Source organism: Cavia porcellus, unplaced genomic scaffold (genome assembly GCF_034190915.1).
Source record: "Cavia porcellus strain 051 isolate PalLab524CR breed Dunkin Hartley unplaced genomic scaffold, mCavPor4.1 scaffold_18, whole genome shotgun sequence".
Lineage (NCBI taxonomy): Eukaryota > Metazoa > Chordata > Mammalia > Rodentia > Caviidae > Cavia > Cavia porcellus.
The window spans coordinates 24,653,207-24,680,458 of NW_026947501.1; the positions used below are offsets into that span (position 1 = coordinate 24,653,207).

General features: G+C 44.0%; 1 protein-coding gene and 1 pseudogene across 1 annotated transcript in view; both read right to left on the reverse strand.

The window, feature by feature from the left end:
• Positions 1–13,264, reverse strand: part of LOC100718583 (putative elongation factor 1-alpha-like 3) — a 39,471-nt pseudogene extending 26,207 nt beyond the window's left edge.
• The window catches only part of Tgfa (transforming growth factor alpha), an 89,708-nt gene continuing 72,151 nt past the window's right edge, over positions 9,696–27,252 (reverse strand). Inside the window, exons 5-7 of the mRNA XM_063230424.1 lie at positions 18,201–18,350; positions 15,382–15,491; positions 9,696–13,303 (exon numbers count right to left, since the gene is read on the reverse strand). Of these exons, the coding sequence (XP_063086494.1) occupies positions 13,296–13,303; positions 15,382–15,491; positions 18,201–18,350 (268 nt within the window). The 3' untranslated portion in view covers positions 9,696–13,295. The remainder of the gene's footprint in view (positions 13,304–15,381; positions 15,492–18,200; positions 18,351–27,252) is intronic.

A 27,252-nucleotide genomic window follows, 5' to 3' on the forward strand; every position in this document is an offset into this window, starting at 1 on the left:
GCTGATCTCCTATTATTTTGTTTTGAAATTCTGTATCATAGTCTTTATCCTTTTTGTTTTTTAAAATAAAAGTGGAGAATTGTAAACATTAAAAAAATAAAATCATGTTATTTGCAAAGAAGGATACTTTGCCTTGATTTCCTAGATGAATGTCTTTTATTCTTTTTCTTGCCTTATTGCTATGGCTAAGGTGTTCATTAAATGTTGAAGAAGGGTGGAGAAAGTGGATAACACTGCTTATTTATTTTCTTAGGGAAAAATGGTTTCCACTTTTCCTGATTTAGTATGATGCTGTCCGTAAGTTTGTCATACACAGCCTTTACTGTGTTAAGGTGTATTATTTCCATACCTATTTTGTTTTTTAAAAAACATTTTTAAGACAGGGTTTCACTATGCAGTTCAGGCTGACCTTGAACTTATTTTTAGTCCCGGCTGGCCTACAACTCCCAGTGATCCTCCTGATTCAGCTTCCTGAGTGCTGGGATTACAGGCATGTGCCACTATGCCAATCTTATTGAGAATTTTTATCATGAATAGAAGTTGAATTTTATCAAATGCTTTTCAAGTGTGGTTTTTGTACTTTGATGTCATCTATTACATTTATACATTTGCATATGTTGAGTGCATGTTATGCACCTGTATTGCTGAAATAAATCTCACTTGATCATGGGGCATAGTATTTTTATCCAATATTTGATTTAATTTGCTAGTATTTTGTTGAATTGAGTTGTTTTGTACCTATGTTAATCAAGTATCTTAGTTTGTATTTTCCTTTCTTTGTTATGCCATGGCTGGTTTTGGTATGAGGGTTATAGAAGTGTCATAAAATGAATTTGGAAGAAGTTTTTAATCATGTGAGAAGAATTGGGATTAAAAGCCTGGTAAAATTCAGCAGTGAGCCATCTGTCCTGTATTCTTCTTTGTTGGGAAACTGTATTATTGATTCGGTACTGTTACTTGGTATTAGTCTGTTCAAGTTTTCCATGGTTTCTATTTGGGTACATTTTATGTGTCCAGAAACATTCCTATTTCTTTGGGTGATCTAATTTGTAGCTATGTAGTTGTTGATAGTTACCAATGACACTTTGCATTTTTGGGTTCTAGGTGTCTTTTTTTTTTGTCTCTGGTTTTATTTGTGTCTTTTCTCTTTCTTGTGTAATTTAGCTAAATGTTTGTCAAATTTGTTTATCTTTTTAAAAATTATCTTTTAATTTGTTGCTCTTTTGTTTTTTAAATTCTCCACTTAAAAAATTTATTCTCTGACCTTTGTTATTTCTTTTCTTTTAAATTTTTGGATTTGATTTTCTCTTGTTTTGAAGATTCTGGAGTTTTATCATTGAGCTGTTTATTTTAGAATCTTTCTATTTTCATTTTGATGTAGATACTTACTGCTTCACATTTGTTAGCATTGCTTTTGCTGTATTATGGTCATGTGTTCATTTTTATTTATTTCAAGAAGTTTAAAAGTTTAAAATTTTCCCTTTCAATTTCTCCATTGGCCATTAAGAGTATGTTTATTATGTAATTATGCAATTTCTAAAACTCCCTTTTGTTGGTTTCTTTTCTTTTTCTTTTTCTACTTTCTTTCTTTCTTCTTTTTTTTGAGACAAGGTCTTGCATTTAGTTCAGGCTGGCCTGGACACACCATGTAGCCCAAGGTGACCTTGAATTTGTGGCAATCCTCTTGTCTCAGCCTCCTGAATACTGGTATTACAACAGTGTGCCACCATGCCCAGCTCTCTTGTTGACTTTTTCTTTCTTTTGAGTACCAGGAATCAAACTCATGATCTCACACTTGCCAGGCAGGCACTGTGCCACTGAGCTCTTCCCCATCCCTTTCTTACTGACTTTTAAAAACAAATTTTTACTAGTACATATTTTCAGTACATAATGATTATATTTATCTTGGAAAGTTGGTACATGTATATACCACATCTCAGTTCTTTTTACTTCCCTCCCCCCCCCCTTTTTTTTTGTTGTGGTCAGAAAAGACATATGATATGATTTTAATTTTTAAAATATTTTTGAGACTTATTTTGTGGGCTAACATATGGCCTATCCTGGAGAATGTTCCACGTGCTGATAAGAATTTGTACTCTGTGAGTGAAATGTTCTGTAAATGTCTGTTAGATTCCTTTGATCTACACTATGGTTGAATTCATGTTTCTTTATTGATTATTTATTTATTTATATATTTTTTTATGGGTACCAGGAATCGAACTCACGACTGCGCGCTTGCAAGGCAGATGCTTATGCTGCTGAGCTAAATCCCCAGCCCCTTCTTTATTGATTTTTTGTCATAATAGTTTTTCCATTGATAAAATGTAGTGTTGAAATCCACAACTAGAATTGTATTGCGTGTAGCTCTCTTTCAAGATCTGATCATGTTTACTTGATGTGATGCTGGGCTTCTGTGTTGGATATTTACAAGTGTTGTATCCTTTTGTTGGATTTGTCTCTTAACTGCGTTTGAGAGATTCTTTACCTCTTGCTACAGGTTTTTTTTTTTTTTAAAGCCAGTTATTTTATCTGATGTAAGTATTGCTAATTCTGTTTGTTTCTGTTTCATTTGTGTAGAATAGTTTTTTCTACTACTTCACTTTCAATCTATATGCATCTTTATCAGTGAAGTGAGTTTCTTTTTTTTTTTTTGTCTTTTTCATTTTTATCGGTACCGGGGATCGAACTCACGACCGCCTGCTTGCAAGGCAGGTGCTTATGCCGCTGAGCTAAACCCCCAGCCCCTGAAGTGAGTTTCTTGTAGGTAGTATATCATCGAGTCTTTCAGACATTAAGACACTAAGCCTGTATGTTTTCATTGGGAAATTTAACCTACTTACATTCAAGGTTACCTCTGATAGGTAATGGCTTGCTTCTGTTATTTTGCTAACATTTTTGCTTTTAAAAAAATTCCTTCCCCCCTTCCAATTTTTAATCTCATTTTTCATTCTTGTTGATATTAACAATCTTGTTTTTTTTGGTACTGGGGATTGAACTCACAACTGAAATCCCCAACCCCAATATTAACAATCTTAACTCATGTTGTAGCATATAATGTTTACATTAATTGAGGTTATTAGGTTCCCATACATGGCGTATCTTTATTCTATTTATTTATCCTCACCCCACCTTCTTACCCCCGGTGCTTTTCCCTTGAACACTTCCCTATTGTGAGACAGCCATCTCCTTGTCCCTTGGTGTTGGTCCTTTATTATTCTCTTTGCATTTTGCCTCAAATGAGAGATAACATATGGTATTTAAGGTTGTATGTCTGGCTTATTTCATTCCACGCTATATTTTTCAAATGTATCCATTTTCCTGCCTTTCAAACCTGTTACCGTTTGTAATAGAGTAGTATTTCACTACATATAGAAACCTCTTTATCCAGTCATTTGTTGATGGCTTATTCTAGGATTTGACTATTATGACTTGTGCTGCTGTAAACACTGTCATGCATGGATAGCTGTAGTAACATTTTCTGTTTTTTATATTATTTGTTCCTTTCTTCCTCTCATCAATCTTTGTGATTGGGTAACTATCTGGAGTGACAAAATTTGAGTCTTTTGTGTAAATACTCTCCTAATGGGTTTTATTTTTCTGTTTTCATGTTGACAGTTATTCTTTCTCTTCTATATCTAGGATTCTCTTAAGTATTTCTTACAAAGCCACTCTGGTGGTGATGAAGTCTCTATTTTGTCTTGGAAAGATTTTCTCTTTCATTTCTTAAGGATCGCTTTGCTGGGCGTAATATTCATAGTTGGCCTTCTTCCTCCCCTCTTTCCTTCCTTCCCTTTCCTTCCCTCCCCTCTCCTCTGCTCTCTACACCTTGTCCCTCCCCTCTCTCCCGCTCCTCATCTGTTTTTGGCTGTAAAGTTTCTCCTGAGAAATTGGATCTAATGGAGGTTTCCTTAGATGCAACTTGTATACGACTTGATGCTTTTCTCTTCTTAGATTTTTATCTTGGACTTTTGATGGTGTGACTATGCTATGCCTAAGAGACAATCTATTTTTGTCAAATCTACTGTAATAGGGGCTGGGAATTTAGCTCAGTGGCATAAACGCCTGCCTTGCAAGCGCTCAGTCATGAGTTCGATCCCTGGTACCGATAAAAAAAATCTACTGTATTAGAAATCTTTTGCATTTCTTGGATTTGTATGTTTGTATTTGGCAAGTTATCATGGATTATTTTTTAAAGTAGGTTTTCAATGCTTTTTTCTTTTTCTCCTTTCAGAAAACTCATAGTGCAAATATTTTACATTTAATGGTGATCTGTAAGTCTAATGGTCTTTCTTCCTTTTTTAATTGAAAACTTTTTTTCTCTGATTGGGCTATTTCAAAATACTTGTCTTCAAATTCTGAAGTTCTTTCTTCTGTTTGATGTAATCTGTTATTGAGGCTTGTGACTATCCTACTTACCGAGTTTTTTTTAACCTCCAAGAATTCTGTTTGGGTTTTTTCTTTGCTAAATTTCTCATTGGGATAATGAAATGTGTTTCTGTTTTACTGAATTGCTTATATTTTATTGCCTCTCTTTAGAATCATAATTTTAATTTTTTCCAATTGTTTGTCCCTTTCCTTTTCTTTGGGATCTGTTCATAGAGAGTAACTGTGTTACGCTGGGGGCCCAATTTACCTTTCTTTTCTGGTTCTTGTGGTCTCCTGATGATATTTGTGTATTTGGCAGATCAGTTTTCTTTACCAGTTTTATAGAGTGGCTCTCGTAGTAAAAGACTTTGTTCTGGAGAAATGTCTTAGGATATTATTTGGGTAGTTCACATTGATTTTGTTTCCATGCGGCACAGTAATATTGTCTTTGTATAGCTCCCTCTGTTGTAATCAACTTTGACCATCCCAGATATTTGACCATTCTTGAGGAAGCAGGCTTGTTAGTGTTCTGTGACAGGTGTGGGGTGCCTCTCAGTTTCTATGGGTTTCGTAAGAGTGAGTTCACTTTGGAAGGCTTGGGCAGGTGAGGTATAGTTAGCAGGTGAGGAGCGCTTATCAATGACCAAGGACTGTGTGGGGGCTGGGCCTCCAGAAGCACATGTTGGTTGAAACAAAGCCCCGTATTTTCATTTCCACCATCTTCTGCCTTTTGATGTACTATCTTCAGCTGGATCAGAAATATATCCCAGTATATATGGTCTTTTTATTGTATATTGCCTTACCTAGCATACCTCAGGTGTTGGCCTTGATGCCTGGGCTATGTAGGACAGATGTTCTTGACCTTGAGAAACTCACCACATGGGGCACAGGATGACTTGGGGTGCATACCAATTGATGGAGGAACAGAGTTCAGCAGGCTGAGGCCAGCATACCAACAGAATTCTCCATGAAGTGCTTTGGCTGCCTTGGGAATGGAGGGGCTATCTTCTCATGGGGCTTTGGGAAACCTCAGAGAGAAAAAGAAACATTATTCTATTCTTGAGGGAACAGAAATTTGCTTAGGCAAAGAATCAGCAAAAGTCATTTCCAGCAAAGAAAACTGTCAGGGTGCAGAGACACAAAGGTTCTGGCAGAGCCTACTGAGCTAACATCCCGAGAGCAGGAGCTGCTAGTGGATGGTGACCTGCAGACAGATTTTGCTAGAGCCACAGAATGGTTAATAAACTTGCGATACATTTAGAAATAAAGATGTTTTATGGAGAAGTCAAAATTTCCTGCTTGAGAAAAAAAAATTGGCCATCTGGCCCCCAAGCTGGCTATCTAACACAGGCTGGGACAGAGAAGGGACCGTCTGCGTCCAGCCCTGCAGCTGATCACCGTGCTCACTCCCAACCTCAGATTCAGACATACTCAGAGCCTTTCCTGCTTCCATTAAGCAGCTGCTCAAATTCAGGGATCCACTTTACTCTTGGAGCTATTGAAGTTGGTGAACTTTGGTAAAGCATCACTGGACATTAAAGAGCGGTTGTTGGGGGATTGGTAGAGTAGACTACCAACTGTAGGAAGCCAGTACTACTCCTAGGACTGAAGGAGAAAGTGGAAGAATGTGGTCAGGAAGCCTGGTGAGAGTCGGTGCTGGAGAGAAGGGGCCTTGGGGCGAGTCATGGGAACCCAGTTACCACCAGAGATGCAGTACTGGAGCAGGGAGCAAATGTGGAATCAGGCTGTGTTTCCCATGTCTCTCCTTCCACTGGCTGAACTGGAACTCGGGGCAAGGGAGCCTCAGGGTGGCAGCCCATAGGGGCCACCTTTGCATGGAACAGAGAACAGGAGAGTGACTCTGGGAAGAGCAAATAATTAGCACACGTTAGCATCTGGGGAATGTGGAAAGTCACACAAAACCCTCCTTGAAACTCACTCAGGATGTAGTCCTTGTATGGGACTCTCCTGAGGATGATTACAGTTCAGGCTCTAGTGTCAGGAAAAGGAAGGGAAGTGCAGTGGACAGGGCAGAACGATGCCTCATCCTATCACCGGGGAGCTCTGGGAGGCCACAGGACCCACAGCAAAACAAAGTTAGAGGCTCAAGTCTGTGTTCACAAAGATGTTTCAGAAGGACACTATGTGGGGATCTGGGAGCTTGGAGCTCTGGGGTAACCTCCAGGGCAAGAAGTAGTGGTTAGATCCAGGATGTGGACTAGCCTCTAGGGGTCTTCTGGTTCATGCTCCATTTCATCGCCCCCCCCCACACACACACTGTGGCACCCACCTGTGCTTGTTCACTTTGCTGGGGTCAGGGGTAGCTCTGATAAGGAGAGTTTCTGACTCCTCACCCTGCACTATGAGGCCCGACTAGATGCTTCCCTACAACAGAGGACAGTTGGCCTCTTCTGGGTCCTTAACAGCTTTTAGAGATAACATCCTGGAATCATTACCTCTGGATATGATCCCACTTGCTACTGGCTTTATGGAAGTATTTCTCCCAATGCCCCTCCCTCATGCTTTTTTAAAAAAATAAACCCTTGAATTGAAAGTCCTTGGAGGATGGGGCAACAGAGCTTCCCTTGAGTTGGACAACAAATTCATGGCACATGGAATTGCACTAGGTCTTTTTTTTTAATTCCCAAATCAGGCTGTGCATGTGGGATTTTTGCTTTATCTGAAGAGCTCTGTAAGGTAAATAAGAAGGCACTAAATAGACCAGGGCTGGAGTCTCAGGACAATGTCACTGCAGAGCAACACATCTGGGAAGGAACACGGTGCTACCCACACCCTAGGACTTGCAAACCCCTCCTCCCGCTGCACCCAGAAGGCTTGCACTCTGGTTGGGAGCTTTATTATGAAGCTGGTGGTGGATTCAGGGGCATAGCTGCTTGTTCTGTTCTGGTAGGACAGGTTTCAGTGATGCTGGCCCCTCACACCACTGTCCTGGGACATCACATTCCCAGAAAGCTTCTCTGTAGGATGCAGAGCAGACCGACAGCTGAAGGCCCAGCCCCAGGCCAGTGGAGTGCTTCTCATGTGGCTCTCAACTTCTCCTCCCTCCTACAGGGATCTGGAGTGGAGGATTTTGTGGAAGTAGCTCCAGAGCACCCACAGAGCTGTGAGCCAGGTCTGAAGCACCCACTGTCCCTGAAGAGAGCAGCCCCAACACTGTTTCCCTTTCAGTGTAAACATTCACTATACTTTTAATGCCTAAGTGCAAAGCAGTGGTGCCCATGGCATGACTCAAGTACCAGCCACGTGGCACTTAGAGGACCTCGTGAGTTGTCTTATTTCTCTGTCTTAGCCAACCTGCTTGAAAGCAGGTTGAGGCCGCTGTGTTTCCTCAGGGGATAACATCTGGTGGATATTAAAGAACACACTAAGGCTGGACCAGGATGGAATGTCCAGGGTGCGTACCAGGCACTCTGAACTCCAGGCATCACACCTCTCCCATGCCACCTGTTTCCTGGGGCTTGGTGTGCTTGAGGGCAACACAGATTGGATTAGAATTACTTGGCGAGATTTTAAAAGATGCCCAAAATCCAGCCCCATGGATTTGAATTCTTTGTTGACCTTGAAAAGAAGAGACTATGTGAATAGAACAGGCATCTCGAGACCCAGTGTCTGTGACAATGAACACGTTACTTTATTTTTGGAGGTGAAAAGACTGTGATAGAGACCTCAGGGCCTTCTGTGAGTAGCAAGTCCTGCAGACAGCAAATGCAAAAGGGAGGTTTTAGGAGAAACATGCATTTCAGGAGGCAGGGAAGAGTGCTGGCACTGGAATTCCAGGTGTCTGAAGAGCAAGGATCCATGAGCTAGAGAGGAGGGAAGGCTGCAGTCAAAGCCATGTGTTCTGACACTGGGCCAGGAAGGACCCAAGGCACAGAGTCAGGAAAAATGGGGATTTGAAGCATGGGCCAATTAGATTAAAAAAAACTGGACCCAAACAGTCTAAAACATAGACTCCATTTGTCTACTGCAAGCCATCTGATAAATGGGGAAAGATCTGGCTTTACTCAATATTCAAAGATCCAAAGTGCTCAGTGGTCATAGGTGCTTTTTCTTAGAATGGGTTCTCACTTCAAACAGTCCAGTGTACCACCTAGGACCAAGAAAGACACTGGACACAGGTTCTGGCAGGCAGGCAGGCAGCAAGAGAAGGCTCTAGAAATCAAGGAGCTGGAACAAATGGGAGTGGTGTGGGGACTGGTAGAGAATGCCACAAGTCAGAAAAGGTTTTCCTGAAGGACAGAAGCAGGCCAGAGAAGTCGGACATTCTTTCTGTAGATTAGGCTGACCCTAAGGCCTCTACGGTCTGCACAATGGGCTCCACATGCTCATATCTCATTATAAAGAGCTTGACCCTTCTTTGGGGACCACAAATATCCACCGCTTCACCCTCTATTTTTCCATGAGCTTCTTGTCTGTTGCACATGTGAGGCCCACGCATGGGTGAGAAAGATTTACCATGGGTTTCCAGGAACTGGGCTGACAGGTTTAGGGCAATTGCTTAGAGATATAGACTGGGCAGTGGGGATCAGGCGTGTCTGGGATATGACAGGAGATGGGTAGGCCCATCTATCTATCTATCTATCTATCTATCTATCTATCTATCTATCTATCCCTTCTCCTAAGTGGAGCAGAGAAGATTCAGATAAACGCAGCCATCACTCTCAGATGGCTATTACATTGGAACCCTAAGGGATAAACTGCTTTACTTTCTCTGCAAAGATTCCCTAAAGCTTTTCCTAAAAACATGGCCCTCCACCAAAGATTGTCCCTTCATTGGGCCCTACAGCACAATGGTTCCCAAATTTGAGCATTATCAGAATCACCTAGAGGGCTACTCTTTTAAGAGTCTGATAGGTCTGGACCTGAAGGTCTGCATTTCTAGCAATTTCTAGGTTACTGATGCTGCCAATTTGGGACCATATGCTTTTGCGAATCACAGAGATTAATATATACTCTCTACCTTAAAATTTCATGATTTGAATTTTGCTGAGAAATAGTCCAGAATTATTTTCTGCATGTCAGTCTTTCTTCCTAATCAGATCTTGATTCCTTTGGGGGCAGGGATCGTATGTTGTCTTTTTTCTTACACACCAGTTAGAATTGTTGAACATACAGCAGGTTAAATACTTAAAGAGTGGGCAGAACTCTAGAGAACTTGACCTCTTCAAGTAGGCAGCAGCCAACTATGGTTAAGTTTAGGATTCCCACATTTTACAAAAGATTATCTACATTTTTTACAAATGCACAGAGAAAAAATTCATCGGTTTCGGCCATATTCTAATTACATTAAAGAAAAACTCCAGTCTTGATTTAGGAAAAAAAAGAATTCATTCCTTCATCCTTCCAAACAAGGTACAGTACAACTGAACAGCAACGCGTATTTCTGAAAAAGACTGCATCTTATATTGCTCACTATTCTTTAAGTATAATTCAGATATTAAGGAAAATAGCTGCTAATCACATTAACACATTACAGAAATCAAAATTAACTTACCACACAAAATAAATTAAGACATTAAATATTAACTTCAGTGCAACATATACAGAAGTCAGAGTAATAAGTTCTAAAAAAAGCATCAGGTTTATATAATAAAGGTAATGAAAAGTTGAACATTTTGGTAAGTTATTACAGTAGGAAGAGGGGTTGCTTTTCAGTACTCCGTGTGTGTGTGTGTGTGTGTGCGCGCGCGCATGTATATTACCAGATCGTTCAAAAAGTTTGGTAAGATCAGTGGCTACAGAGAACACGTCTTACGTTAAAACACTGAAAACAAACACATGTTTTTGTGAAGTACCCTGGTCCTGGGGTTTTCAATCATTTCTCTCCCCTTGGCTGAGCATGCTGGGTGAGCAGGAAGCCTAGAACCTACTAAGGAGTTGAGGCCTCCTGAGTAGTGTTAGAGCATCGCTGGTCTATCCCTTGCCAAGTTGCCTGGAAAAACACCAATAGCTTACATGCTTTGAGAAACTGGCTTGGAGACACTGGGAAGTTTTTTATACTTGCAAAGAACATTTCTTCCCAAGAAGTTCTAAAATCACAAATCTTTCTCCCTCATCCATGTGCATGGGTGAGTGTCAATCCCTCCCTTGTCCTTGCTCAGGAAAAAGGATCTTAGGGCCACTGTACCCACTTCTGCTGGGACACATGATCAACTCACTCCCTGATTTTTCACATGTATCTAGCTGGGCCCTATCTTGCAGGTTGCATTTGGCTGCTTACATCATTCTATGTAGAAAGTTTCCTGTCAGTATGTTTAGTGTTACATCCTGTAAGGCAGGGGAGAGATGCAGGCCCTATTAAAGGCTTAGAGGTCTTCATGAAAAGTCATTTTTCAAATGGGGTCTTTTGTGGGACACTTACATTCTGGAAATTGTTACATTATCCACTGCCTCACTGCTTAGCAGGTCAGGTCCCTGGAACAGTTCCCTAATCAGGAAACACTTTATCTAAAGGGCAAGGAAACACAGATTTTGCAGAGATGGATTACAAGATGCACTTTAAGCCTAAAAAGAGCATTTTTATAACCAGTGCTTGTCTTCATTTGATTTCCATAAGAGAAATTATAAAAAATAAGGCTATTATATCTTTAGTCATGGACAATGATTCAACCAAGTCCACCTCAACCCAGCTTCAGACCTGCTGGTCTGCAAGGATTAATCCAGATGGTACTTCTAAAGGGCAAACATTTGGGTTCAGTGAATATACAGACACAAGGGAAGGGACCCCAACAGCTGCAAGCAGCTGAACCCCAGAACCAAAGAATTCGCAGACACTAAATCTGGGGTCCTCACAGGGAACCTTTGCTTCTACCATCTGTCCAGTTTGATTTTCTTGCACCTATGCGAAGTTTCTTGGATGCCAATTACAGATAACATTTTTAGGTGGATGCAGATCTTCTATCCACGCGGTGAAGAAAGCCCCACAACACATTTTCATATCAATTTACACTCTTAAAAGCAGTCAGACCTCTGTAGGCATCTGAAGCCAGAAAAGATTGTCTTAAAGAAAAAAAGATAAATTCAAGTTAAAAACAAGTGATGCTCCTCCACTTTCACTGGCCTAAGGCAGAATCTGTGACTTTAGGGGGCTCTGATAAGAAAGCTGACTGCATACTAGTGTCTAAAACCAGTGTCAACTGATTGGTACCGGAGCAAGAGACTTTAGCCAAGCCTCGGCTCAAATACCTGCTGCTACAGGATTGACCTAAGGTGTCCAAACTTGCACCTATTTTCTTTAATAGTTTAAAAACCTGGAGCTATGTCAGCTGCATTGTTAGGGGCTGGGGCTGAACAGACCCAATTTTTGCATTTGATACTTCTGGTTTGGCACCACTGAATAAATGCCAAAGCTAAGCCACAGGTGAAATCACAGCCTTAGTTGTAAAAACTAGAAATTCATAGAAATAGATTAGGGAAGACAAATTAGGGGCATGACAACATTTTCCAGTAAAAGTCAACTTGACATGTCAAATACCCTTCCAAGGCATGATAAATTAGACACACAGAAGGGCTACAAGGTGGAAGTCTTTCACTTCTCAAATATTAGTGAGTAGTTTCTTCACATAAATATTTTATATATTATTTCACTGCCATTCTGCTTCCAACTTTTAATGAAAGTTCTGGAGGTTGAACTCCCAGCTGATCATTTGGAGGGACCCACTGCTTTCCACAGGCTGGCCCAGCAGGTTAGAGTGTTCTCAAGTGCTCAGGAGAACAATTTCTACTCCTTCTGAGGGAAAAGTGAGCGGCTTGTTAGTGTTTTTGTTCATAAAACCAGCATTATGAATGAAAAGGAAAAAAAAAAAACACCCCACTGGAATAGTTCTCTTAACACTTAAAAATAAATAGGAAACTTGAATTTCTCCTTTAAAAATAAAGCAATAACCAACCAAGCAACAAAATGGAAACAGAGAATTGGTCCCCTTTCATAGATTCAGCCTGAAATGCCCATGGCTGGCTGCTAATGCCCAGGCTGGGTCACAAGGAAGTTAATCCTTTAGTTACCAAGCAGTAGAGTATGCGTTGTGTTTTTTTCTAGCAGAATGTATCAGGGCATTCACTTGCTTTGTGTTTTTGATGGCATGACCTCCAAGCTCTGATCCCTGCTCCTATCGGAACCACCTTTCGGTTCCATTCCCATGGCCTCTAGTCTTAGCTGTCTTAAACAAGCCAGTCGTTTCTAATCAGTCCAAGTTTTCAGCCAGCAACACATACATCATCAGAGTATATGTCGGAAGGGGTGTGTGCTTTTTACATTGACTTAAAGGATTAAAAATAAAACCATTATCCATCTAATAAATAAGAAATTGTCTTTGAAGGTGGCAACAACGTGGGAGGTCTTCAACGTCGCGTGTCCATGGAAGATGTCAGGTTTGTTGAGGGTCTGGTGGTCTGAGGACAGGGCTCCTTCGACACTCAATGACTTCATGTAGCAATAAGCCATTTTTCCTTCTTTGCTTCCGACACTGATAAACAGATGAGACAAAACAGCAACAACTACAGAATCTCTGGAATTAGGCAGGATTCTTTCGTGGGGAGGTGGCCTATCAAGAAGAAATATAGCCTGGATCCACGGCTGGCAGGAGGCAACTGCACACACCCGAACTCAGATACCGCCCGACACACCTGACGAAGGCTAACAGGAAGGCCACCCCTTCGCAGTTCCTGTTCTACCAGTCTTCAGATTGTGGTCCGTGGATGTCTTCTCTAGCGCACACCAGATAACCCCAAGCAGACAGAATTCTGACAAAGTTCTGAAGGCCCACACAAGACGAAATGCTGCAAGGTGAGGATGGGCAGCTGAGGAAAGGTCTGCTGGCCCGTCCTGGGCATCCTGGTGGTGCTTTCCTAAAGAAGGCCTTGCTTCATTGGCTGCCATGGTCTACCTGGCCGATTCGTCCTCTGGCTCTTCAGACCACTGGGAGAAAAGAAAAACTGGTTAGGTATTGTAGGCCGGACTCCTGCCACGCTGGGTAAAAGAGCTTGGGACAAAGATTTGGAGATGGCATCAGCCAATATCACCAGTTTCTTTTGGGCAGTTACACCCAAATTCCAATTCTGCTTGTGCAACCTCAGAGGCAGGAACTTCTGCCAATTGTAGGGTCAGTGCCAGAGGACACCAGAAGGCTGATGAAAAGTAAAAGAGGCTATAGAGGAAAAGAGGGATGAGGAGGGAGGATGCACCCTGTTGTAGCCAGGTGTCAACCTCGCTTATGACCAGATCTCCCTGCAAAGCGTGGCTGTGGGCAGCTCAGGAGTTGGTCTAGGGCTTGGTATTAGCACAGCTTCTCCTAAGGCTGTTATAAGACTGGACCAATTATTTTTCAGTAAGTGAGCCCTCAGGGGCTCCTTGTGGCTTAAATGTTAAGGCAGCATGGACATAATTCTTAGCTCCTGAGTCAAGCTCAGCCAGGACATGTGTCTGCTTTGATCCTGGCCATAGTTCCTCTGAGGTGTGGAGAGGCCCAGGGGGGAATTACATCTCTGTCAGGGCTCATGAATGAACACTAGTTCACCCATCCTTTAGGCCTGGCAGGCCTTCCTGGCAGTCTGTGAGGCTGTAGCAGGCATGCATCATCTCAGGGAGAGGGGGTACAGTCTTGGTGGTCATCTTGGCAAGGCCAGACCCATTCCCTCTCGAAGTCAACTTCTCAGTATGGGGATAGAAGTGACATTAACAAAAAATTTCACCCAAGTGATTCTGCTGAGATTCAGACAAATGCTTTGGTACAGACTTTGTTAAAATATTTAAATAGTTTTCTCCTGGTGATAACAGAAAAAATGTTTATCTTTGTTAGCTTTATACCGGATCCTTCAAGGTAGCAAAAGAGAAAAGTGGGGCCTTCTGAGGTTCTGTTTCTCATCCTTTTCTCCCTATCAACTCATAGTGGGACCCGAGCAAACCTTTAGGCAGCTATTTACCCGCATCACTCAAGAATCATCCTCCCCTTACGGCCTTCATAATGGGTCATAATGGGTGCCTGTTCTAAGAGCTGTGGGCTTCCTAAATCTAAAGTAGTGCTTTTGTCCAACCACTGTCATTCTTGAAACACATAAACAAATGGTGCTGTTAGACCTCCAGCTCCCTACAAGCAGATCACCACAATGATTAAGTAACCCCACAGGAGTATCTGGCCTCCCAGTCACAGATCTCCCTCTTCTCTCCAAGCAGTATAGAGCTTCTGGATGCCAGCTCCTGCCTAATTCAGGTAGGTTAGCCTTCGGTGATTGTCTCCTGATCCTATACTTCCTCAAAAGAAAATTTAAGTTATGATGGGTTCTCTTGGACAAAAGTATATCCCAGGATAGCTTGTTGATATGGGTGAGATTTTTCAGATAAAGGGATTATTCAGCTCTGGGGCCCAGTATTCACTGATTTCAAAGCTGCCAGTTTGGTTCTATATCCAGATGTCCATCTCCTTCACGGATCTTGGTGAAATTCATAAAACAATGTTAAACTTAATGAAAATCATTGGATCTAAAATCCTTGAGGGTTCGTAGAGGTCTTTTATAAGCCAAACTCTTCCACTGACCAATGGAAAAGGGGACATGTCTTTCTTCAGGGAAGACAGCGAGTATCTTTCTACAATCTGGGATACACTACCCCAGTGGTGGCAGACCTATGCCACACAGGCTGCAGTGGGCTGCTTGTTATCACTGAAAGCTTTACAACGTTCACCATCATTGCACTATGCTACGTGTGTTATGCCAGTACTCATCTGATTTGAACATAATCATTTAAAAAGAAAACCGAGTATGATGTTAAGTGAAGTGTCAAAGGTCATACAGCCATCAGCAAGAAGAAAACAACTCCCTTCTACATCTTAGGATGAGTCAAACCTGACCTGGTAGAATAAAACCACCTCTCCTTTTCTTCTCCTTCTGGCCTCATTGTCCTGGAACTTGGGCCCTGTCTTGGAGGAGGGGCTCATTTTCTCTACCCAGTACTGCCTTCCAAGGAAGAAAAGGCTCCTAGCACTTTGAAGCCACACTTACCTGTTTCTGAGTGGCAGCAGGAGGTTCTTCCCTTCAGCAGGGCGCTGGGTTTCTCATGCCTGCAGATGAGAGCACGGCACCACTCACAGTGCTTCCGGACCTGGCAGCAGCTGTAAAGACCCAGGGAAGACCATCTGAGATGGAGCAGGGCAGGGCAGCCTGGCAGGAAGTCCTGTCTGGGTGGCTCTGGTGTCCCAAGCAGCCTTTCCACAGGGCCTCTCAGGTTTGTAGCTGAGGTCCTTGCAGAGGAGTGGCCCTTTGGGGCAGATTCTGGCCACCAACAATAGCACCTGTTGGTGCTCTAAAGTACCAGCACCATTTTTACTCTAGAGTTACTAAGTCACCTGGTTTCTGCTTCCCTGGCTGAGAGAGGGGACTGGCCACCCACCCACCTCCTTTTCTATCAAGAACCAGTTCATAACTCTAGAAATGCAAACATAGTCTTAACAACTACGAGGACTGAAACTAAGCAGCTCCCTCTGGTTGTGTGGGGCTGTGAGGAATCAAGAGTTCATTCATCAGGTATCAGCCTGCAGGGGAGAAAAGTTGGATGTGCTGAGTTCATTCACACAAGAATGAGTCAACACAAGGGTTCTGAATCCTGTTTTGAGGACTGAACTGAGTTTTGCTAATCTTATGTTACCTGGAGTTGGGAAGTGACAGGATTAAGAGGATTCCTGTTCCCCTCTGGGCAGCAATGAGCAGTTTTCAGTTAGGAAAAACAACCACAGAACCCAAAAGAAGAACTAAGAAACATTAACCACCTGGAGACAATTGCAGCTGATATCAGGAAAGACGTCATTCCCACTCATTCAAACCTTAACATATGTATATCTGTTGCAGCCACAGTCCAGGTCCAAAGACAAGCTAAGGGCTATGCCTCTCCTGGTGCTAGGTAGCATTCATGGTCTCTACCCCAACTCCTCATTTTCCACCCTACCCTGACACATGGAGCTTGAAAAGTTACTAAGCCTTTGAATCTTTGGGCAGCAGTGCTGAGAAGGGATCCTGAGATCTTCTTGTCTAACCTGCTCAGTCACAGGTACAGAATGAGAGGCTAAAGCTGTTGGGTCTACTAGGACCTGGGGCCCTCCTAACTTACAGAGTTTGGGCTGGGACCTGCTTATCCCACACTAGAAGAATCGAAAGATCTTAATTCCAGACCCATCAACAACACTTTCTTGTAGCCACTAGCCAGGTAGGCATGCCCTGGTCACTTCTCAGCCAGGAGTGTCCAAGGACATTGGAGTCAAGGCCTGTAGATCCCTCTGGCATGAGAGGAGCTGGTGCCATCCTAGACTGTGCAACTCAGCAGGGCCCCATGCCCAGCAACCAGCAGCCTGAAGAGGCTTAGTCTGGCAGGCGCAAGAGGAGAAGCTGGACTGACTGCTTTCTGAGGAATAAGAGATGCTGTTGTCCAGGCATCTAGATTGTGCCTGGCAAAATTAACTTTCAAGTCCTTTTGAGGAGGTCCAAGTGGTCCCCAGCCTTGTTTTTGAGGATCTGGGACCCCCTTGGTTATGAAAAATAGTGCCACAGAAGTGCAGGTGAGTACATAAAGTTACCTGGCCATCATAAGTGAGGCCAATGGCCCTGTAGGTGGATTCCATTCTCTCAGAAAAGGTCTCTGTGAGGGGGCAGAGCTGGGACTGTGCCCCAGCCTGAGCCAACACTGCTTTTCCAATCCCTGCAAACACGCTTTCCTAAGGTGCCTGCAAGTGGGGTGGAACTCACTTAAGGAGGAAGAAAATGTCTCCTGGTTCCAACCTCAACCCTTCCCACTTAGTGTTGGCTTGGTCCAAGAGAAGCTGTGACTACTGTCACGGCTAGGGTTCTAAGCAGCACTTAAGTTTTCGTCAGAACCAGTAGTGTGTGCTTTAGATGTCTCCATAACAGGGACTGACAAACCAACAGGACGGCCTTTCATTTGTCTGTGTGAACCTAGACAACCCCAAAGGGCTAAAGCCTGGCTTCTGGCGTTGGCATTTAACTACTTAGTCCAGCCATCCACTTATCCTCTCTACTGATTTGACCTTCACTGAGCTGACCGATGGCCTTTAGCTGACCTATGGATGCCTTGTACTTGTCCAGTGAGGAATAAACCCTCTGGGAGTCTCTCCGTGACATGGACTCTAGATGTCTCCAGGGGATAAATCTATCCTGGTGCTAGGAACACAACACTGTCTTCCCAGAGGCTCTGACACTGCATAATGCTAGTAGACATGAGGCAAGATGGAAATGGGCTAAGACCCTCCTGAAAAGGTCTTCCTTGGTCTGAGACTCAGAACAGCTTCCTGGAGGATACAACACAGTAGATGGATTTTGGGGGATAAAGGACAGCAGAGTAGCAGAGAGAGAGGAAATTCCATGCAGAGTGGTGCTAATAGGTCCCTAGCAGGGGTCCTTGATGTGACTTTAGAACGTACAAAATTCCTTCTGCAGATAAAAGTGCTTCTGCTACTGTCCAAAGGAGGCTGGGAGCTGTCTGCAGTTGTGTCTGGAATACCAGCCCATTTCATCACTATTTTGAAGCTTCTAAGCCCAACTGCGGAGGGGGCGCATGCCTTCGGTTTGACAGTGGCTTCCAGGAGTGTACACACCCACGGGTGGGGCCCTGTCCAGGATGCACCAGGCCTTGACACAGCTTGGCTGCTACACTGTGCCAAGAGTCATCAAAGTTCCTCTTAGCTTTGCTGACACTGTTCACACTTCACAGCCACCAGCCATGCTGAGATGGCTCTGGTATGAGGGCCTGCTGCCCATGTCCCTGCTGGGGCAGGCGGGCAGATCATCTGACCTGAGGGGCAGCAAATACTCACTGTATCAGCACACATGCGATGATGAGGACAGCCAGGGCCACGACGGAGACCACCACCAAGGCGGTGATGGCCTGCTTCTTCTGACTGGCGGCCACCACGGCCAGGAGATCTGCGTGTTCACAGCGTGCACCGACGTACCCAGAATGGCAGCTGGGAAGAAAGGAATGTCAGTGTGCTCCCAAAACAAGGTCTTTTCCTCTGTTCATCGAGGGCCAGGCCATGGGGAGTCAGAGCCCGTCCAGCCCCTGCTAAGGCAGACAACGTTGTAAAATAATCCCCCTCCCCTGCCACAGGCACTGCTTGCAGAGAGGAAGGAAACCAATTTCCCTGGGGATGAAGGGTGCTGTGAATCACTTCGTGATTACTCTGCCAATTCTTGCAGGGAATAATTGCAGCAAAGGTGTCTATGACAAAAACCTTCATTTTGGCAGTTCATAAAGTTCCAGGTTATTTTCAAGCCAAATGTAGTATATTGAAAATTTCTGATGGGAGTAAACATGCTATAGTAGTAAGACACAGGACGTTCTTAGCTTTTTTTTGTTAACATTCCTCATCAAGCTTAGTTAGTCCTGCAAGTATCCAAGTATGCAGGGAATATCCCGAGTAGGGTATAACCTGGGCAGGGGTAATGGGTAAAGGACCCAGGACTACTGCCTTGTCACCGCAGGACTGGAATCTTGGTGACATCACATTCAACAGCCCCTCTTCTACAGGGTTAGTGAGGACACCAGCAAGGTCATGCATGCATGTGCGTGTAGTCCACATGTGTGCTGGTGCATGTGTTGTCAGCAATGTTAATAACGCCACTCTGAGTTTCTCTGGTTTCACTCACAGCAATATGGCTCCCTGCCATGCAGAGTGACTTTTCACCTGCTGATTCTCCAGGATGTGTCCCAGCCATGATAAAATGCTGAGCATCTCCTTCTACAGGCATCTTCCCCCTACTCCAAACACATGATTCTTATAGTTTTTTTTATTTTACTTTTAATTTTTTGGTATCAGGAATCGAACTCACGACCTCACACTTGCCAGACAGGTGCTATGCCACTGAGTTATATCCCTAGCCCTAAGCACATGATTCTTTTCAACAGATGATAGTTGGCTTACACACTGGTCCCTTTTTATTGTTACTGAAAATATTTCCTTGTCACTTTTAGGGGCTTTCTTGAGGGGCAGCCCCATATTCCAGGCTGGACTTGGAAGTTTTGTCTCTCCTCTATATGGCAATGAAAAGTAACTTTTGTCTTTAAACATTTTATCTTTTGATTAGCCAACTGTAAGTGTCACTTATGGATTAAAAGACCTTTGAAGAACAAGAAAAACTAAAGGGAATGGACAGTCCTGGGCACCTGCCTCTGTGCCAGGCCGGCCACAGGGCCATCATACTTGTGTTAGTACTAGACCACTGGGTCCTAGAAACAACAAAAGTGCTTGAAGCCACTTGCTAGAGATCACAGATTGGGATATAAGAGGTGTACAAGCCTTCTCTATCTTATTTAAATGTAGTTGTTATTTTAAATTCATGCACTTGCTTTTGGTAAAGGGTTTTATATTTGATGTATGCTTTCTCATTTAGTCACTGCATGAAAAATCAAGTCTTTGTCTGCCTTGTGCTTGTCCTTCTAGGGACTTAGAAGGGTTTGGACCAGGTCTGCTGCGTCTGGGCTCACTCCCACTCACTGGGCTGCTGTGACCACATGGTAGGTCAAGACTGGGCTGGGAGCTTGAAGAGCAAACTCTTGATCAAATTTGGCTTTTGGTTTAGCCTCCACTCTTGAAAGGGCAAAGACATTTGAGAGTTTTAACTAAGCAAGGTACACAGGGTTTGCAGTGTTCAGGAAGTAAGGAAGCTGAGAGGGCTCAAGTGGGGTGGAAAATGGCCTGGATGGTTCTCTATGGAAAGGCTATGGAGGACAGGGCCTGGACCATGGAGGGGAGGGGGTAGGTGGTGGGCGTCTAGTAGAAGGCTTCTGCTGAAGAAGAATTTAGATCACCAAAATCTGAATAACAACACAAACTCACTCTCACAGCTCAGAACAATAAGATAGGGGCAGGTGTTTCTTGTTTTTATTTACCTCATAGTTCTGGGGATTATATCCAGCAAGTGCTGACCTGTTTTCTAGTCCTTTTGTTTTTTTTAATTTTGATACAAAGTCTAAATTGCCCAAGCTGGTCTTGAATTTGTAATCTTCCTACTGCCGTGTCTTGAGTAGCTAGGATTACAGGTGTGTGACCCATTTGTATTGCTCGTTTGGTTTGGTGTAATTTTAATAAAACTTCCTAAAGGCAAAAGTAGAGAAACAGGTCATCCAGTTGGCATGATGGCCTTTGGCCTCTCAGGAGAAAGTGACAGCAGACCTGACTCAGGCAGCAGGGAGGTGATTAGCAATTGGCCCAGGCACACAGACTTCTAAGCTGTCAGTGTCTAACACTGGGCAAGTGTCCCTCCAGCCCATCCCCGGGGTTTTAACCTGCACTGACAATACTCTGCCTTCCAGAGCCAGGCCTGAGTTGTGAGTTTCCTCTGTATGACACACCCTCTCTGCAGGAACCTAATCTCCTCTCTGCTTTATCCTCCACCAAGTTATGTCACTCCATACCCAGCAAGCTCAGTACTAAGCCTAAGTGCTGCACCTAACACATGCCCAGCACACAGGCACCCAGGACGTTCTGCGCCCGCAGAACGAATGAGGGGTTGTCCACACTTGCCCCTCTCAGCTCCTGTTTTCTCTTGGCCTTACTATACTTCTCCTCAGACTCCACTTCAAGACCACATTCTTCAAAAATGTGTACTTACACACTCATTTCTCTGTCCAGTCACCAATCCATTCATTTTCCCATAGCTCCTTCAACGGCTTTTCCCTGTCCATCTTTGAACCCCCACATGACCATATCTGTCTCCTCTCTTCCCACTCTCCTGGTTCCTTCCTGCAGGGCAGGGCCTGGTGCTACAAAATATCCTACTTCGTTGCTCTTTATGGGGAGGAAAGAAAAAGGGTTTGATGATATCTTTTCTTTAAAAAAGTTCCCAAGCTTCTACTAATAGTAGGTTTAATGATGTTGATTATTTTAGGTACGAGTTACCCAAAGAGGAAGAAGAGGCACTTTACCTGGCTACAAATGAGTCACATATGACTCAGTACCGTCCTCTCCTTTACCTGAGTCAGGCACCGGTTCTTACCCAGCTGCACACTGGAATCACCCAGGAAGCTCTGGAAACAGCCAGGCCCAAGGCCACACCCCTGAGTATGCTCACCTAATTGATCTGGGCACCAGGCACTTACTAGCAGGCAGCCAGGCCTGAAAGCTGCAGGGGCGGCACTACCATCCAAGAGCACAGAACTCAGAGCCAGCAAGTCTCAAATCTGCCGATTCCTCTTTCTCCTCCCTCACCTCAATATTTTCCCCGGGTAGTGGTTATAAAATAGGCCTTGCACATCGGATGCTAGAGAAATGGGAGCTGTTGCTTCCCCTCAATTTAAGAAAGAAGTCTGAACAAATAGCAGCTACTTTTCAAAGGGGGAATGGGAGCTTGTTACTGAACATTTTCATGTATCACTGACCATTCCATTTCATGTCTAGAGAGGGTTTGGAGGGCCCATGACAGTCATTTGTCTAACACAAGGGTCTGCCACGCTGTCTTGCCTTTGTAATTCTGAAACTGAGGCTCCAGAACCACATTCAGGTTGATGCCCCACAATAGGACAAAGAAGAAACAGTACAAGAGGAAGAAAAGGAAGGGTCAAGAGCTGCAAAAGGACCCAGGGAGGCCGGGGATTTTAAAAGGCAAGTGCTTCGGCCAGCGGGCCCTGGAGGCTTTTCACTTCTTTGCTGATTAAGTCTGAAGGTTGTGTGCGCATCATTCTTAGGTGCAAACACTGCAGCTATAGGCCTATTTTAACATTAAAAATTTAACTGCCTAGAAGACACCTTTCTCTCCTGTGGAGAGCTTTTGAGTCTTCCCTAAGTCTTCCATTTCACTTGGTTTATGGTGCCTTTTTCAAATGCTGAGAAATACAGTCGTGCATGTAGAGCTGTGTTCTGCACTTTGCTTTTGCCTTAAGACAGATTTTCCCCAACTAGAAAATGAATGCTTCTAAGCAAACTGGAAAGTAAATACGTCAGAAAGAAAAAGAAAAAAAGAAGCTCAAATCATTGCTCTCCGACTCCAAGTGGCAGTCCAAACACTTCCCTTCCATACTGGTTCTATGTAGTTTTAAACATAGTTATTTTTTACAATTTTGTACCAACTTCTCATAAAAGATCTCTTCACTATTTTACGATCCCATTAAAGACTCTGTAAAAGTCATTTTAAACAGTTGCACACTAATTTATGTACTTCAGTTACTTTACCAAGTTCTTACCATTCAGACCATAAACAGCTGTGATATAAGTAATGCCAGATATTAACTTTGTGCACATGTCTTTGTTTGTGTTTGAGATTATGTCCCAAGGACAGAGTCCCAGAGGTAGGCTCCACATGGCACAGACAGCCTGTATGGCCTGGAGCAAGTTACTTAACTTCTCTGTGCCACAGATTCTGCATCTTTAAAATATAATAATAATAAGATCCAGCTCATAGTTATGAGCATTAAATGAATTAGTATCTTCCACAGTGCAGTAAGCAGTACCCGACACAAAGAAGAGCTACGTAGGTGCTATAAGTGTAGCGAAACGGATGTGGATATTTTTAGTGCTCTTGAAATGTTATCTTTACTTGTAGTGATATACTCTTAGGCTGGAGACTAACACCCGGATTATTAGCCAAGTCTTTTGATATCGGTTCCCAGATAAAGTGCGAGGGTCCAGGACTTAAGTTTGAAATAGTTTTAGAAATGTTTTACAGATAAGATTAAATTTAGAGATAACAACAATCCATTATCTATTTTAAAAATAAGCTTTATACAAACTTGCCTGTAACACGAACAATCCCACAGAGCCAGGATGGAAGTGGGCACTCTGGGTGTAAGAACATGTTGTGTTGGGCCAACCAGTTCTTGACCTCTCAAGAGTTAGATTCACCCAGTGTGATCATCTCTCTAGGCTGCAGCTGGGGAGAAGGGAGTGGAAGCAGAGCTTCTTTTGCAGCTCCAGGCTAAGGACTGCATGGCACACCTTACCCTCTGCAGGACCACTGAGCCACGGTGACCGGGACAGTGGTGCTGATGGGCCAGTAATTGTGCCCACGGCAGCTGTGGTAGCAAACACTTCCTTTGACACTGTCGTGGGAACTGGTCTTGGGGTTCTCTAGTGCTCCCTCCTACAACTTTTAGTGATGATGACAGAAACCATCCTTATGTGAGCTACAGGCCACCTGGTGGTGCTAAGTGCTTAAAACGTGGCCAGTGCAACTAAGAAGCTAAATCTTAATTAAATCAATTAATATAAACTGCCCCACATGTCTAATGGCCCTTGTCCTGGACAGCATTGCTTTCTCTGTTTATTGTCACTGAGTCCTCATTACGAGCCTATAAAGTGCTAGCACTCCCATTTTGTACACAAAGAAATTGAGGCTTAATGGGGCTAAGTTATTTGTATAAGAGACTCAGCTGAATTTTAGCCCAGGTCTGGCTTTCCAAATTCACACCTTTAACTACGTTATCCTGACTTGTGACCCTATCTGCTCTAGATGGAGGCAGACCCAGGCAGGTCTGGAGACACACACTTTCTCCAGACCTGTGGTTGTGCGTGATGCCACATCAATCAGTCCCTCCTTCCCCACCCGCTGGCTGTTGAGATGAAAGTAAACCCATATTCAGTGGCGCATGTACCCACAGGAACTCATCCCCCCACTCCTAACCCTCCAACTGAGTCTCAGTCAGCCTGAGACTGTAACTGATGTGGCTGCTTCTCTGTTTGTTCAGATTCTACTGCAATGGACTGTGGCCAGGGCCATGTGGAATGTTTTCCTTGGCTGATAGCAATGTGTTTTCACACTTTGCTGTGGGAAAGTTGTCAGGGTGCTCAGTCACTGGGGAGTGTTTTGGACAGGTGAGGAACTTCAAACTAGTTGCCTCTGGTTGCCGACATGAGAACCCTTCTATTTGTCACCTGGGTGGTTTGCTTCCTTTGTTTGAAGGTTTCTGCAGGCAGTAGACCAACAGTTTGAGGAATCTGCCTCCGGGAGAATCCGTGTCCCCGCCTCATCACAATTCTATAGCCTTACTGTGCTGGCACATTCTCCTCCCATCTGTGTTCTGATAATGGCTGGATCCAAGTGGAGACTTAGAAAAGGCAGCCATAAATGTGCAGATGGACAGTCCAGGGCTCATCTGAAGCAGAAGTGGTTGGTGATGATTTCACTATCTAGTTATTTGTTTTAATTCTTATTGTTGTTCCCCCTCTTTATGGTATACAATGTCATTTTCAGTTTTCTGGAGACCTCAAGATTATTCTCATGGAAAGAGACTCTTAAGAATGGCAGTATTTGAGAAAGAGAACTCTCTTCCAAGGCTGTGATCTTGGCTCACTATGGGTTCTTTATCAGGTCATGATAGATAGAACTGTACCTTAAGGTACGTCAGTTTTATTGACCAGAATGCTGTATGTGTCAGCTTCCCAAAGCTGGGTGGTTCTTAACATGCAGGACAGAATGTTCTGGCTTGCTGTGCATAGACTCAGAGTTTCTGGCCTAGTGAGAATGAATTAGAACATTCTTCTAGTTACTGTAAATACAAGAAGGTAAAGGTGTGGTCCTATCTTCCTGAGCTTAGGAACCAGCAGGAAGGTGAGGGGAGCAAATGCAGCCCGCCCCAGAGCTGAGGCTTGGCTCGCCGGGCTGTGCAGCCTTAGCGTGCTAAGCAGCGAGGATGCTAGGTCATTCTCTACCTCCACCACCATGTGTGTGGGAGTTGGAGGGGCCTTCAGATAACCCTGTTTTGGGGATGAATACTTGCTGCTCTTAGCAGTCACGGGCCCACTGAAGGTAGCCAAGTTGGCTGGTCTAAGCAGGTGGAGGGGACCAGCATTTTGTCACGATGTTGCAGAGTATTGGAGAGGGATGGGGGACAGGGGACTGGAGAGGGCAAGCCAAGGCTGTGGTGGTGGTGGGCACACCTGAGTCCCAGCCAGTGCTCCCATTCTTCTGCTTATTTTGCAAGGATATGCGGGGCCTGACTTCTAAAGTGCTGACAATTAATTAAAGCCATCAGCGCACAATATGGAGCATCACTTACTGCCACATAAAACACATCTGAGGGCTGAACACTGTCCCTGGGCTGCCAAAATCCAGTGGGAGAACTTAAGTGGAGAGGTAGTAATTGTTCACATTGCCATGTCTTCCCCAGATGATCAGCTTTTCCAGGTAGCCAGGATGTTTCGTCTGTCTCTTGTTTTGTGCAGTTGGCCCACAGGAAGGACTTGCTAAGAGCCTGTGGTCAGGGGCCTGAGTTTGGGAATGACCTTGATTCTTTTTATGGAGAAAGGTTTATCAACTTCCTTGGGGGAAAATGAGCGTAGTGATTTGAGGTGAGTTTTGAGACCTGACGCAGGGCACTCTCTGGACAGTAGGTAAGAGTATGGGTTTTGGGGCCAGGATGATTGGACTGAATCTTACCTTTGCTGCCTTTTAGTTCTGGGGCTCTGAGCAAATTGCTCACCTTCTTTGAGCCTCAATTTTTTCACTCCTACAGTGAAGGCACTGATTTCTACTGGAAAGGGAAGTCATAAGGATTCTATGACAGATTGTATGTGGAGTGCTGAGTACCATGCCTGGCATAAGCTATGGCTCTTATTGAAAGCTTACTGCAGTTTCTAATAATAGTTATAATATAACTGGGGAGAGAGATGGCCAATCATACTGATTCCCAAGATGTCATGGTATGTGACTTTGATGGACAATTATCGTCCTTGGGAGGACAGAAGAGCAGTCACTCACTCCCAGCCTCAGAAGCTTCTGGTGGCCAGTAGGGTTTCAGCCACAGGTACAGTCATCACTTGGCTGATGTGATGGCTGAGGCTGCCAGCCTTGTGGAAGTTTACACTAGCACCTGGTCTGGTGGGAAGAAAACCTGTGGAAAACCTTCTAACATATAGCCTAGTGCACAGGGAGGCCCATGTTGGACGCTTGGCTCCCTGCTGGCAGGGACAGGGCCTTCTGTCTGGTATCCAGGGAGGCTCTCCTTTATGTGGGCTCAGAGGCCAAACTCACCTTCAGCCCCAGTATTTTTCCACAATGACTGAGTGCTAATGAAAACAATCCCATCAGTCCCCCAGCGGCACCTAATGTGCATTTTAATAGGCATGATCATTGTGAATAATGACAGTGTCTGCTATCATCAACATCACTGTGCTTTGTGTTACTGAGCAGGGAACACCTCATTTGGGGAAATCCTTAGAGCTGTGGACATTCACCGGAGGAAGGTGGCCAGTGCGTCTCCACTTTTCCTCTCCAGGTGAGGCTCAGAGACATCCTGCACCTCTCCCACCACTGCTGACCACAGCAGGCTGTCCTAGTTCCTTCTGAGCCAGTGCATATAACACCCTTAGGCCTCATGCCCAAGAGCTCAGAGTCAGGAGCCAGAGAGTCTAAGCTCTGCTATGTGACCTGGTCACGACCCAACCTCTCTGTGCCTAACTCATGAGGTCATTATGAAGACTAAATGAGTTAACACTCAAATTGTGCTTCAGATAGTACCTGGCATGAAGCAAAAGCTCAATAAATAAGAGTCTTTATTAACAGGTAGTATTGTTTGTGGTACTACTACGTTTGGCCGTATGACATTGCTGTTTTTTAGCCTATAAAAATGAACTGGGGAGTGACAGTTTTAATTTTTACAACTGAAGAGATGGTGATACTGGCATCTAGTGGGTAGAAGACAATTAACATCAATGCCCAGATCAGCCCCTAAAGAACCGTCTAGTTCCAAATATTCACAGTGCCACGGCTAAGGATAGGTCTACCTAATAGTACTCAACTATGCCTAGATGATCTCAAAACATCTCTTTCCAAAACATGTAGCTTTCACTACTAGGAAGATAAAGGCTTACTTCTGAAAGGCTCTGGTCTCCAGCCTCATCTCCTGTCTCCCCGTTGTAGTCACCTGATCTGTAA